At 46.1% G+C, this 13,559-nt stretch overlaps 1 protein-coding gene across 4 annotated transcripts in view; it reads left to right on the top strand.

The window, feature by feature from the left end:
• The window catches only part of LOC115121711 (proton-coupled zinc antiporter SLC30A9, mitochondrial-like), a 30,523-nt gene that overhangs the window by 16,023 nt on the left and 941 nt on the right, over positions 1–13,559 (top strand). For 3 of the 4 annotated variants that reach the window (XM_065011067.1, XM_065011063.1, XM_065011064.1), the window contains one exon: positions 2,038–2,691. In XM_065011067.1, coding sequence (XP_064867139.1) covers positions 2,038–2,048 — 11 coding nt within the window. In that variant the 3' untranslated portion in view covers positions 2,049–2,691. Of the gene's footprint in view, positions 1–2,037; positions 2,692–8,919; positions 9,066–13,559 lie in introns of those variants that run through there. The other variant, XM_065011066.1, reaches the window with a different exon arrangement.

The following is a 13,559-nucleotide window of genomic DNA, read 5'->3' on the forward strand; positions in this document are numbered from 1 at the left end:
CCTTTGTGGATGAAATACTCAGAGACCTGCACGGACAGGGTGTAGTGGTGTATATTGACGATATTTTGATCTACTCCGCTACACGCACTGAGCATGTATCTCTTGTGCGCAAGGTTCTTAGACGACTGTTGGAGAATGACCTGTATGTGAAGGCGGAGAAATGTGAGTTTTCCAAACAATCAGTTTCCTTCCTGGGTTATCGCATTTCCAGCTCTGGTTTGGTAATGGAGGGTGACCGCATAAAGGCCGTGCGTAATTGGCCGACTCCGACCACGGTAAAGGAGGTGCAGCGGTTTTTGGGATTTGCCAATTACTACTGGAGGTTTATCCGGGGTTTTGGTCAGGTAGCTGCCCCTATTACCTCACTGCTGAAGGGGGGGCCGGCGCGTTTGCAGTGGTCAGCAGAGGCGAACGGAGCTTTTCATAAGTTTAAGGCGATGTTTACTGAGGCGCCGGTGTTGGCACATCCGGACCCTTCTTTGGCGTTTATAGTAGAGGTGGACGCATCCGAGGCTGGGGTTGGAGCGGTGCTCTCACAGCGTTCGGGTGTGCCTCCGAAACTCCGCCCCTGTGCCTTTTTTTCAAAGAAACTCGGGCCAGCGGAGCGGAATTATGATGTGGGGGATAGGGAGTTGTTGGCTATGGTTGAGGCCCTGAAGGTGTGGAGACACTGGCTTGAGGGGGCTAAGCACCCTTTCCTTATCTGGACTGACCATCGCAACCTGGAGTATATCCGATCAGCTAGGAGAATGAATCCTCGTCAGGCAAGGTGGGCCATGTTTTTCACCAGATTTCGTTTCACTATCTCATATAGACCAGGTTCCCTCAACACGAAGGCTGACGCGCTGTCAAGACTCTATGACACTGAGGACAGGTCCATCGATCCTACTCCCATCATTCCGGCAGCTAAGCTGGTGGCACCAGTAGTATGGGATGTGGACGCAGACATCGAGCGGGCGCATAGGGGAACCTGCGCTCCACAGTGTCCGGAGGGTCGTAGGTACGTGCCGCTGGCTGTCCGTGATCAATTGATTCGATGGGCTCATTGTCTACCCTCGGCGGGTCACCCAGGTATTTATAGGACAGTGCGAGGTCTTGAGAGGAAGTACTGGTGGCCCACTTTGAGGAGGGATGTGCGATTCTATGTTTCCTCCTGTTCGGTGTGCGCCCAGAGTAAGGCTCCTAGACACCTGCCAAGAGGTAAATTACAACCTCTTCCCGTTCCACAACGGCCGTGGACCCATCTTTCGGTAGATTTTCTTACTGACCTCCCCCCCTCTCAGGGTAACACTACAATCCTGGTCGTTGTGGATCGGTTCTCTAAGTCCTGCCGTCTTATCCCATTGCCCGGTCTCCCTACCGCCTTACAGACTGCGGAAGCTCTTTTCACCCATGTCTTCCGGCATTACGGGGTGCCCGAGGATATAGTTTCTGATCGGGGCCCCCAATTTATCTCTCGTGTTTGGAGGGCATTTATGGAACGTCTGGGGGTCTCGTCAGCCTGACCTCAGGGTATCACCCGGAGAGTAATGGTCAGGTGGAGAGAGTTAACCAGGAGGTGGGTAGGTTTCTGCGGTCGTATTGCCATGACCGGCCAGGGGAGTGGGCGAGATATATTCCCTGGGCAGAAATAGCCCAGAACTCACTAAGCCACTCCTCTACCAACATGTCACCATTTGAGTGTGTGTTGGGGTACCAGCCAGTCCTGGCACCGTGGCATCAGAGCCAGACTGAGGCTCCTGCGGTGGAGGAGTGGGTACAGCGCTCTAAGGAGACCTGGAGGGCGGTCCAAGAGTCATTACGCCAAGCGAGTATAAGGCAGAAGAAGAGCGCTGACCGTCACCGCAGTGAGGCCCCAGTGTTTGCACCTGGGGACAGGGTCTGGCTCTCGACCCGAAACCGCTTGCCCTGCCGGAAGCTGGGTCCGCAGTGTATAGGGCCATTTAAAGTCCTGAGGAGAATAAATGAGGTTTGTTATCGATTATTACTTCCTTCGTATTATCGTATTAACCCCTCATTTCATGTGTCTCTTCTCAGGCCGGTGGTAGCTGGTCCTATGCAGGAAGATGAGGTTCCGGAGGTTCCTCCGCCCCCTCTAGACATCGAGGGGTCCCCGGCGTACAAGATACGAGCTATTCTGGACTCGAGACGCCGGGTGAGGGGCTTGCAGTACCTCGTTGACTGGGAGGGGTACGGTCCGGAGGAGAGGTGCTGGGTCCCGGTGAGGGATATTCTAGACCCATCTATGTTGAGTGAATTCCATCGCCTCCGTCCGGATCGCCCAGCGCCTCGGCCCCCGGGTCGTCCCCGAGGTCGGCGCGCTGCGGGAGCTGCGCGTCAGGAGGGGGGTACTGTCACAAATATTACCGAAGGTGACTCCCCTTCTTGTTCGGTTGGCGCTTGGCGGTCGTCGTCGCCGGTCTACTAGCTATCGCTGATCCGTTGTTCTGTGTTCGTTTAGTTCTGTCTAATTGGTATCACCTGTTTCTTGTTTGGTTGTTAGGATAGGGTTATATATAGTCTGTTCAGCCCGCTTCTGTTTCGTGCGGGCTTGTTCTCCTGTTTCTTTGTTTGAGTGTATTTTGTTTGCATTTGGGTTTCACGCTGTCCGTTTATATTTCTGTTCATTTGTGTTTCCACTTTTGTACATGTTATGTTTCCAGGACATTAAAGCGTGTTGTTTTTCCCACATCCTTTGCTCTCTGCGCCTGACTCCACACCTCTTCACTCATTTACACGTCACACTTACCGTGGCTTCTTGCTGCCCTCGCGTAACAGGTAGTCAGCCTGCCACGCAGGCTCCTCGGAGTGCAATGTAAGGCAGGTGTTTAGAGTGTTGGACTAGTAACCGAAAGGTTGCAAGATCGAATCCCCGAGCTGACAAGGTACAAATCTGTCGTTCTGCCCTGAACAAGGCAGTTAACCCACCGTTCCTAGGCCGTCATTGAAAATAAGAATGTGTTCTTAACTGACTTGCCTACTTAAATAAAGGTGTAAAGGAAGAAAAAAATGACCAGTGTCCAAAAATACAGATTTACCTATTTTGTTATGAAAACTTGAAATCGGCCATTCCGAGTACGCAGGCAGGCACACACACTGGTACGCACACACCCACAGGTATCTCAGGTACAGGTGCACGCGCAGGTACAGGTGCACACACAGGTACACGTACACACGCGCCTCATCTCACTCACCGGTACACACACCTACACAGAGACGCTACTCATTTCCTCACATGTCGACACTACTCCCAGGTGCTCACACACCCGCGGGCCCCTCCAGTGGGACAACATTACACAACTTGAGTTCTCGAGTTACCCAAACAGTAACCCAGCTGTCTGAATTCTCTGACCAGTCAAATACTTAATATTACCAATGTTGTAACAACAGTGTGAACCAGTGCTGTGTATTCTGAAATATATACACAGTACTATCATCCTATGTAGCCTACAAATGCAGATGACCTGACTATCCATAGTCAATCCGCAACTCCTTATTTAGTCTGCATATATTGTGAATAGGGTACCATTTGAGACCTAGACTAACTCTCTCTTTCCATGGTGCCCTGTGCCAGGTAACCCGCTGTATGACAGCCTAGGCTCTCTGGCTGTGGGAACGCTCCTGGGTGTCGTGTCAGCCTTCCTCATCTACACAAACACGGAGGCCCTGCTGGGACGCTCCATCCAGGCCGAACACGTCCAGAAACTCACAGAGTTCCTGGAGAATGATCCCGCTGTCCAGTTAGTCAGTGGCTGCCATGTGTCCCAGGGTCGTTTTCATAAGGGAAAGGGGGATACCGAGTCAGTTGTCCAACTGAAATGTCTTCCGCATTTAACCCAACCCTCTGAGTCAGAGAGGTGCGGGGGGCTGCCTTAATCGACATCCAAGTCTTCCTGCACAAGGGCAGAATGACAGATTATGTTGTCAGCTCAGGGATTCAATCCAGCAACCTTCCTGTTACTGGCCCAAAATAGCTGTTAGGTCAGTGGCACTCCAGCCTCAGGCCTCTCTATCCCTGTATCGGGGTTGTGTTCATTAGGCACCAAACTGAAGAAAAACAGGGTGGGACTACCTTGACTTCGTCCAATAAACACTCCTTTTCATTTTCAGATGCAACGCAATTGAATTTTTTTTCTGTTGCATGGCTCCTAATGACAATGACCCTGGTCTGTCCTGCCACACAATCAGTGCTCAGCACTGACTGCATAGAGTACCACAGTATGAGTCATAATACCCATACAACCTACATTTGAAGTCACAAGTTTACATACACCTTAGCCAAATACATTTAAACTCAGTTTTCACAATTCCTGACGTCTGTTAGGATCACCACTTTATTTTAAGAATGTGAAATGTCAGAATAATAGTAGAGTGATTTTATTTCAGCTTTTATTTCTTTCATCACATTCCCAGTGGGTCAGAAGTTTACATACGCTCAATTAGTATTTGGTAGCATTGCCTTTAAAATGTTTAACTTGGGTCAAACGTTTTGTGTAGCCTTCCACAAGCTTCCCACAATAAGTTGGGTGAATTTTGGCTCATTCCTCCTGACAGAGCTGGTGTAACTGAGTCAGGTTTGTAGGCCTGATGTTTTCACCATCTGGCAGTCTGACGGACAAGTCTTGGTTTGGCGGATGCCAGGAAAAACGCTACCTGCCCCAATGCATAGTGCCAACTGTAACGTTTGGTGGAGGAATAATGTTTTGGGGCTGTTTTACATGGTTCGGGTTAGGCCCCTTACTTCCAGTGAAGGGAGATCTTAACGCTACATTTAGGGTTGCACATTTTGGGGAATATTCAGAGGTGGAGACTTTCCGTGGGAATTCAAAGGAATGTATGCAATTAATACCATTTAAATGTGGATGTTTTTTTTGCATTGAATATATTTATCATATGGAGACAAACAAACCTTTTACCTTATCATAAGTAGACATAATTGCAAATGATTAAATTCTTCCAATAGAAATAAAAAATATAGTTATGAATTTAACTTTAATTAAATGAGTTGACTTCACATGGGATTTCACTGAACAACAAAAGGGAATATTGAATAATCCCCAATGATCCATTGCATATCCCAAAAACATTTTCCACATCTGTAAAATGATAGTCTGGAAACTAAAGATGTAGATGTCTTCCTCTCAGGCTTCCATGTCTTCTCCCTGGACCTCCTCATTGTCCACCTCCTTGAGGCCTCAGGGTCTGATCATCTTCACTGTCACTTTCCAACCTTGTTGAGGATGGCTTTTTGTCAGGCTCAAAAAGCCTCAAATTTGCCAACAATCTTTCAATCCTTGTATTGGTCAGCCTGTTGCGTGCTTTGGTGTGTATGTTCCCAAACAAGGACCAGTTGCTCTCTTAGGCGGCTGATGTTGGTGGGATTTGGAGGATGGAGGCAACAGGGGAAAGAGCCTCAGATGCAAAAAGTCCTTTCCACCAAGTGGCTGATGAGATGTTGGCACGACTGCCATATTGCATCTCCATCCCAAAGCCCTTGCTTGGAAGTGTACTTCGCCAGACTGCCAAGAACCTTGCCCTCATCCAGACCAAGGTGGTGAGACACTGTAGTGCTGAAATTAGGCCTTGTTGATCTCTGCACCAGACAGAATGCTCTTGTCAGCGTACTTGGCTACTGCTATAGGTTTCAGGCTGCTTACCACTCTCTCCCAAAATACATCATCCAGGAGGATCCTCTTGATGGGGCTGTCCACATCGGCAGACTGTGATATGGCCATTTCTTGGAGAGACTTCTTCCCCTCCAGGAGACTGTCAAACATGATGACAACACCACCCCAACGGGTGTTGCTGGGCGGCTTCAACGTGGTGCTATTTTTCTTCTCACTTTGCTTGATGAGGTAGATTGCGGCTATAGCTTAATGACACTTCACATACCTAACCATTTCCTTGGCTCTCTTGTAGAGTGGATCCATTGTTTTCAGTGCCATGATGTCCTTGAGGAGCAGATTCAATGCATGAGCAGCACAGCCAATGGGTGTGATGTGACGGTAGGACTCCTCCACTTTAGACCAAGCAGCCTTCATGTTCGTAGCATTGTCTGTCACCAGTGCAAATACCTTCTGTGGTCCAAAGTCATTGACGACTGCCTTCAGCTCATCTGCAATGTAGAGACCGGTGTGTCTGTTGTCCCTTGTGTCCGTGCTCTTGTAGAATACTGGTTGAGGGGTGGAGATGATGTAGTTAATTATTCCTTGCCCACGGATAGTCGACCACCCGTCAGAGATGATTGCAATATTCTGCTTTCTCTATGACTTGCTTGACCTTCAGTTGAACTCTGCATCCAGCAAAATGAGTAAATCAATCATGTCTGGTTGGAGGGTGTATGCTGGGTGAAGAACTTGCATAAATCTCTTCCAATACACCTTGCCTGTGAGCATCAGAGGTGAACCAGTTGCATACACAGCTCGAGCAAGACATTCATCAGCATTTCTTGGACTAAATTCCTCCATTGAGTCAAAACTTCCAGGAGGACCATGAGTAGTTGCTATCGATAAGGTGTCTTATTCATCATTTTCACCTCGAATAGAAGTAGAGGGACTTTTGTCAGATAATGCTTGTTGTGAGCGCTGAGGGAACTTTATGCACTTGGCCAGATGATTCTGCATCTTTGTTGCATTCTTCACATATGATTTGGCACAGTATTTTCAAATGTATACAGCTTTTCCTTCTACATTAGCTGCAGTGAAATGTCTCCACACATCAGATAGTGCCCGTGGCATTTTCCTGTAAAGATGTTTTTTTTTTTATTGTATAAAATATCAAATACAGTTCCATAAACAGATACATAGTTAAGCAGTTTGTTTAAACAACTCCTTTTGTAAGATGTTTTAATTCACCAGCTTACCAATAGGTTTCATTTTAACTCAGTTAGCAGGCTCAAGCAAGCTAAAACGCACATGGTAGCAAACACTAACTAGTAGGAATTGTTAACAAGTTAGAAATGATTTGAACACACTTTGCTATAGGCTACTATTTACTCGTTAACATTATGTATGTCACACAATTATTTTCACCCCACCCAGTATTGTAGTCAAAACTTACCAGAAAGCATGTAGTACTTGGCTCAGACAGTGTAGTAGTGTGGGTTCAATAGCATCTCATTAGTGTGTGTGCAGGTTCTTGAGAATCAGCTGTTCATGTGATGGAAGAATGCACTGTGCATGCAGAGGGTTGCAATTCCATTGAATTGGGGATAGTTTAACCAAAACATTCCACAAGACCTAGAATTGCCTTGTGTATCCCACAAAAAAAGGTTCACTGTTATAAGCAAACTATTTTGTTGAATTTATGCAAAATCCCCCAAATTCCCGGGCTTAACTTCCCGTGGAAATTTTCCAAAAATGTACCGTAAAGTTTCCGACCCTTTGCAACCCTAGCTACATTATGCCATGACATTCTGGACGATTCTGTGCTTTCAACAGTTTGGGGACGGTCCTTTCCTGTTTCAGCATGACAATTCCCCAGTGCAAAAAGAGGTCCATACAGAAATGGTTTGTTGAGATCGGTGTGAAAGAACTTGACTGGCCTGCACAGAGCCCTGACCTCAACCCCATCAAACACCTTTGGGATGAACTGAAACGCTGACTGCGAGCCAGGCCCAACATCGGTGCTCGACCTCACTAATGCTTCCATTCAGCCACAAGAGCAAGTCCCTGCAGCAATGTTCCAATGTCTAGTGGAAAGCCTTCCCAAAAGAGTGGAGGCTGTTTTTGCAGCAAAGTGCGACCGATTCCATATTAATGCCCATGATTTTAGAATGAAATGTTAGACAAGTGGGTGTCCACATACTTTTGGTCATGTAGTGTATTTCCTAAATACACTGCTCAAAAAAATAAACAACACAATGTAACTCCAGGTCAATCACACTTCTTGTGAAATCAAACTGTCCACTTAGGAAGCAACACTGATTGACAATACATTTCACATGCTGTTGTGCAAATGGAATAGACAACAGGTGGAAATTATAGGCAATTAAGCAAGACACCCCCAATAAAGGAGTGGTTCTGCAGGTGGGGACCACAGACCACTTCTCAGTTCCTATGCTTCCTGGCTGATGTTTTGGTCACTTTTGAATTCTGGCGGTGCTTTCACTCTAGTGGTAGCATGAGACGGAGTCTACAACCCACACAAGTAGCTCAGGTAGTGCAGCTCATCCAGGATGGCACATCAATGCGAGCTGTGGCAAAAAGGTTTGCTGTGTCTGTCAGCGTAGTGTCCAGAGCATGGAGGCGCTACCAGGAGACAGGGCAGTACATCAGGAGACGTGGAGGAGGCCGTAGGAGGGCAACAACCCAGCAGCAGGACCGCTAACTCCGCCTTTGTGCAAGGTAGAGCAGGAGGAGCACTGCCAGAGCCCTGCAAAATGACCTCCAGCAGCATGTGTCTGCTCAAACGGTCAGAAACACTCCACGAGGGTGGTATGAGGGCCTGACGTCCACAGGTGGGGGTTGTGCTTACAGCCCAACACCGTGCAGGACGGTTTTCAATTGCCAGAGAACACCAAGATTGGTAAATTCGCCACTGGCGCCCTGTGCTCTTCACAGATGAAAGCAGGTTCACACTGAGCACATGTGACAGACGTGACAGTCTGGAGATGCCGTGGAGAACGTTCTGCTGCCTGCAACATCCTCCATTATGACCGGTTTGGCGGTCTAATATATATATATATATATATATATATATATATACTCTAATATATATATATATATATATATATATTAGAATATATATATACTCTAATATATATATATATATATTAGAATATATATATATATATACTCTAATATATATATATATTAGAGTGTATATATATATATATATATTAGAGTGTATATATATATATACTCTAATATATATAAAGGACATTTAAACCTCTAACTCTTTGTTTTTTGCTTTGACAAGGGCGATCCACGACGTGAAGGCCACAGACTTGGGGCTGAGTAAAGTGCGCTTCAAGGCTGAGGTGGACTTTGACGGGAGGGTGGTGACCCGCTCCTACCTGGAGAAGCAGGACATCGAACAGATCCTCAACGTAAGGCTAATGTAATGTAAGAAGTGTTTTAATCAAGAGTGTTTCTCACCATAGTTTATTTAGTACTTTTTGTCTTTCTGGTTTGGAGAGTTGGACATCCCTAGTAATCATCTGCACTGATAGCCATTGTACGATCGTTTAAAGCTTCAGTCTGGGATTTGTTTTTCACCCTAACAGTAACCCATACATCTGAGGGATGGTGCTGGGGAAATACTTTTATTTCAAACCGATTTTAATATTGTCGTCAAATCAAACTTTATTTGTCACGTGCCGAATACAACAGGTGTAGAAATTACTGTGAAATGCTTACTTACAAGCCCTTAACCTCTAGTGACACCCCATCCCGTGAACGGGACCGTTGTCATCTGACACTAATTAGCATAATGCAACGGACATAAATCTTCCTATTCATGAAAATCACAAGTGAAATATATTGGAACACAGCTTAGCCTTTAATCACCCTGTCATCTCAGATTTTCAAAATATGCTTTACAGCCAAAGCTAGACAAGCATTTGTGTAAGTTTATCTATAGCCTAGCATAGCATTATGCCTTGCTAGCAGCAGGCAACCTTGTCACGAAAATCAGAAAAGCAATCAAATTAAATCGTTTACCTTTGATGAACTTCAGATGTTTTCACCCAAGAGACTCCCAGGTAGATAGCCAAAGTTCATTTTTTTCCCCAAAATATTATTTTTGTAGGCGAAATAGCTCCGTATGTTCTTCACGTTTGGCTGAGAAATCGACCGGAAATTGCAGTCACAACAACACCGAAAAATATTCCAAATTAGCTCCATAATATCAACAGAAACATGGCAAACGTTGTTTATAATTAATCCTCAAGGTGTTTTTCAAATATCTATTCGATAATATATCAAACGGGACAATTGGTTTCTCAGTAGAAGCGATTGGAATAATGGCTACCTCTATTTTACTCGAATTTCTCTGGGAGCATCAGGTGACCACTTGCGCAATGAAGCCGCCTATGGGTAATTCTTCAACATAAATGCGTAAAACTACGTCACAATGCTGTAGACACCTTAATCTGGTTGATAGGGCATTCACAGCTCAATAGGGACGCATCGGAACGCATGGCTTTCAAAAGATGAGTCACTTCCGGATTGGATTTTTCTCAGGCTTTCGCCTGTAACATCAGTTCTGTTATACTCACAGACAATATTTTTACAGTTTTGGGAACTTTAGAATTTTCTATCCCAAGCTGTCAATTATATGCTTATTCTTGCATCTTGTCCTGACAAAATATCCCGTTTTAATTTGGGAACGTTATTTTTCCAAAAATGAAAATACTGCCCCCTAGTACCAACAGGTTAACCAACAGTGCAGTTCAAGAAGAGTTAAGAAAATATTTACCAAATAAACTAAAGTAACACAATAAAATAACAATAATGAGGCTGTATACAGGGGGGGTACTGAGTCAATGTGCAGGGGAACAGGTTAACCTTCCCCAGGTTAACAGGACGCTTGGCCCCAGTGATGTACTGGGACTTACTTACGCACTACCGTCCTGTAGCGCTTTTAGGTCAGATGCCGAGCAGTTGCCATACCAGGCGGTGATGCAACTGGTCAGGATGCTCTCGATGGTGCAGCTGTAGAACCTTTTGAGGATCTGCTGACTCATGCCAAATCTTTTCTGTCTTCTGAGGGGGAACATATGTTGTCGTGCCCTCTTCATGACTGTATTGGTGTGTTTGGACCATGATAGTTTGTTGGTGATGTGGACACCAAGGAACTTGAAACTCTCGACCTGCTCCACTTCAGGCCCGTCGATGTTAATGGGGGCCTGTTTCGGCCATCTTTTTCCTTTAGTCCACGATCAGCTCCTTTTGTTTTGCTCACATTGGAGGGAGAGGTTGTTGTCCTGGCACCACAATGCCAGGTCTCTGACCTCCCTATAGGTTGTCTCATCGTTGTCGGTCATCAGCAAACTTAATGATGGTGTTGGAGTCGTGTTTGGCCACGCAGTCGTGGGTGAACATGGAGTACAGTAGGGGACCAAGCACACACCCCTGAGGGGACCCAGTGTTGAGGATCAGCGTGGCAGACGTGTTGTTGCCAACCCTTACCACCTAGGAGCGGCCTGTCAGAAAGTCCAGGATCCAGTTGCAGAGGGAGGTGTTTATTACCAGGGTCCTTAGCTTTGTTAGGTTGCTAGGTTCTATGGTGTTGAACTCTGAGGTATAGTCAACAGCATTCTCATATCGGTGTGTTCCTTTTCCCCAGGTGGGAAAGGGCGGTGTGGAGTGCAATTGAGATTGCGTCACCTGTGGATCTGTTGGGGTGGTATGCAAATTGGAGTGAGTTTAGGGTATCTGGGATGATGCTGTTGATGTGAGCCATGGCAAGCTTTTCAAAGCACTTCATGGCTACCGACTTGAGTACGACAGGGCGGTAGTCATTTAGGCAGTTTACCTTTGCTTCCTTGGGCACAGGGACTATGGCGGTCTGCTTGAAACATGTCGGTATTACAGACTCCGTCAGGAAGAGGTTGAAATGTCAGTGAAGACACTTGCCAGTTAGTCCGTGCATGCTTTGAGTACACGTCCTAGTAATTTGTGAATGTTAGCCTGTTTTAGAGGTCTTGCTCACATCGGCGAACGTTATCACACAGTCATCCAGAACAGCTGTGGCTCTCATACATGCTTCAGTGTTGCTTGCCTCGAAGTGTGCATAAAAGGCATTGAGCTCCTCTGGTAGGCTCGTGTCACTGGGCAGATCGCGGCTGTGTTTCCCTTTATAGTCCGTAATATTTTTAAAGCCCTGCCACATCCGACGAGCGTCCGATGGTGTAGGAGGATTCAATCTTAATCCTGTGTTGATGCTTTGCCTGTTTGATGGTTCTTCTGAGGGCTTAGCAGGATTTCTTATGCGTCCAGATTAGTGTCCCGCTCCTTGAAAGCGGCAGCTCTAGTCTTTAACTCGATGCGGATGTTGCCTGTAATCCATGGCTTCTGGTTGGGATATGGATGTACGGCCTCTGGGGACAACGTCGTTGACGCACTTATTAACGAACCCGACGACTGAGATGGTATACTTTTCAATGCCATTGGATGAATCCCGGAACATATTCGAGTCTGTGCTAGCAAGACAGTCCTGTAGTGTAGCATCCGCGTCATCTGACCACTTCCGTATTGAGCTAGTCACTGGTACTTAGTCTTTGCTTGTAAGCAGGAATCGGGAGGATAGAATTATGGTCAGATTTGACAAATGGAGGGAGAACTTTGTATGTGTCACGTTTCTTTCTTTAGTTTTTTTTAACCTTTTTATTTAACTGGACAAGTCTGTGGTCTTTGCAGTAAAGGTAGGCTTTTTTCTTTTTCTCCCCCATCCCTCTGGTTGCACATGTACATGCTGGTAGAAATGAGGTAAAACGGATTCAAGATGGCCTGCATTACAGTCACCAGTCACTAGGAGTTCTGCTCCTGGATGACCATTTTCTTGTTTGCTTATGGTGTTATATAGCTGGTTGAGTGCGGTCTTAGTGCCAGCATCGGTTTGTGGTGGAAAATAGACGGCTGCGAATAATATAGATGCGAACTATGTTGGTATATAGTGTGGTCTACATCTTATCATAAGGTACTCTACCTCAGGTGAGCAATACCTCGAGACTAGGGATGCACAATATATCGGAGGGGAGGATATCAGAATCTGACTATATTAGCTAAAAATGCCAACATCTGCAGCGCCCCGATGTCTAGTTTAACGCTGATGTGCATACTTATGAGGTAATGACACTATGAAAAACACAGCGTTACACAGAACAAAAGCAGAAAAATACTAAGCGCACTTCCACTTCCAACAACTTAACAAGTTTAAGCCGAGCAGTCATTTGAAAGAGTAAGAAAATTTCAGCGAGACAACTCAAAGGCGAAATCCATTATACCCAAGATAATGGAATTCATTGCCCTTGACAATCAACCGTTCCCTGTTGTGGATGGTGTTGGTTTCCGCCAACTGGTCAAGCCCCGGTACACACTATTTTTCAGATGTTGCCCTGCCGGAGTTGCCCAGTATTGTTGAAATGCACATCTATGAGCTACTTGCTGTGGGTGTCACTGACGTTTGGACCAGCGACGTCAGCCCCATGATCATGCTGAGTCTGACGTCGTCGTCAAGTGGGTCGACGAGGATTTCGTACTGAGGAATTGCATGCTCAAGAATGTGCTGGTTCTCATACCGCTGCTGCCATTTCAATGGCGTTTGAGAACGTTTGGACCTTGGAAACATGAACACACTCCTAGTGCCATTCGAACAGCTGACTCGAGAAAAAAGCAAATCAACTGCGTCTGCAGCAGACTTGATACCCTCTGTCATGGCATTGAAACGCCTGCTCAACAAAACTGCCGACACAAACCGTGGGGTTAATTTACTAAAGTACTCAAGGCTGTGAACAAGTGATTCGGGGGCATTCTCTCTGAGCCTCTACTGTGTCACCACCATGCTCGACGCTAGGTACAAGGACCGCTACGTCGATGCAGACAAACTGTGTTTAC

This window comes from Oncorhynchus nerka, linkage group LG26 (genome assembly GCF_034236695.1).
Source record: "Oncorhynchus nerka isolate Pitt River linkage group LG26, Oner_Uvic_2.0, whole genome shotgun sequence".
Classification (NCBI taxonomy): domain Eukaryota; kingdom Metazoa; phylum Chordata; class Actinopteri; order Salmoniformes; family Salmonidae; genus Oncorhynchus; species Oncorhynchus nerka.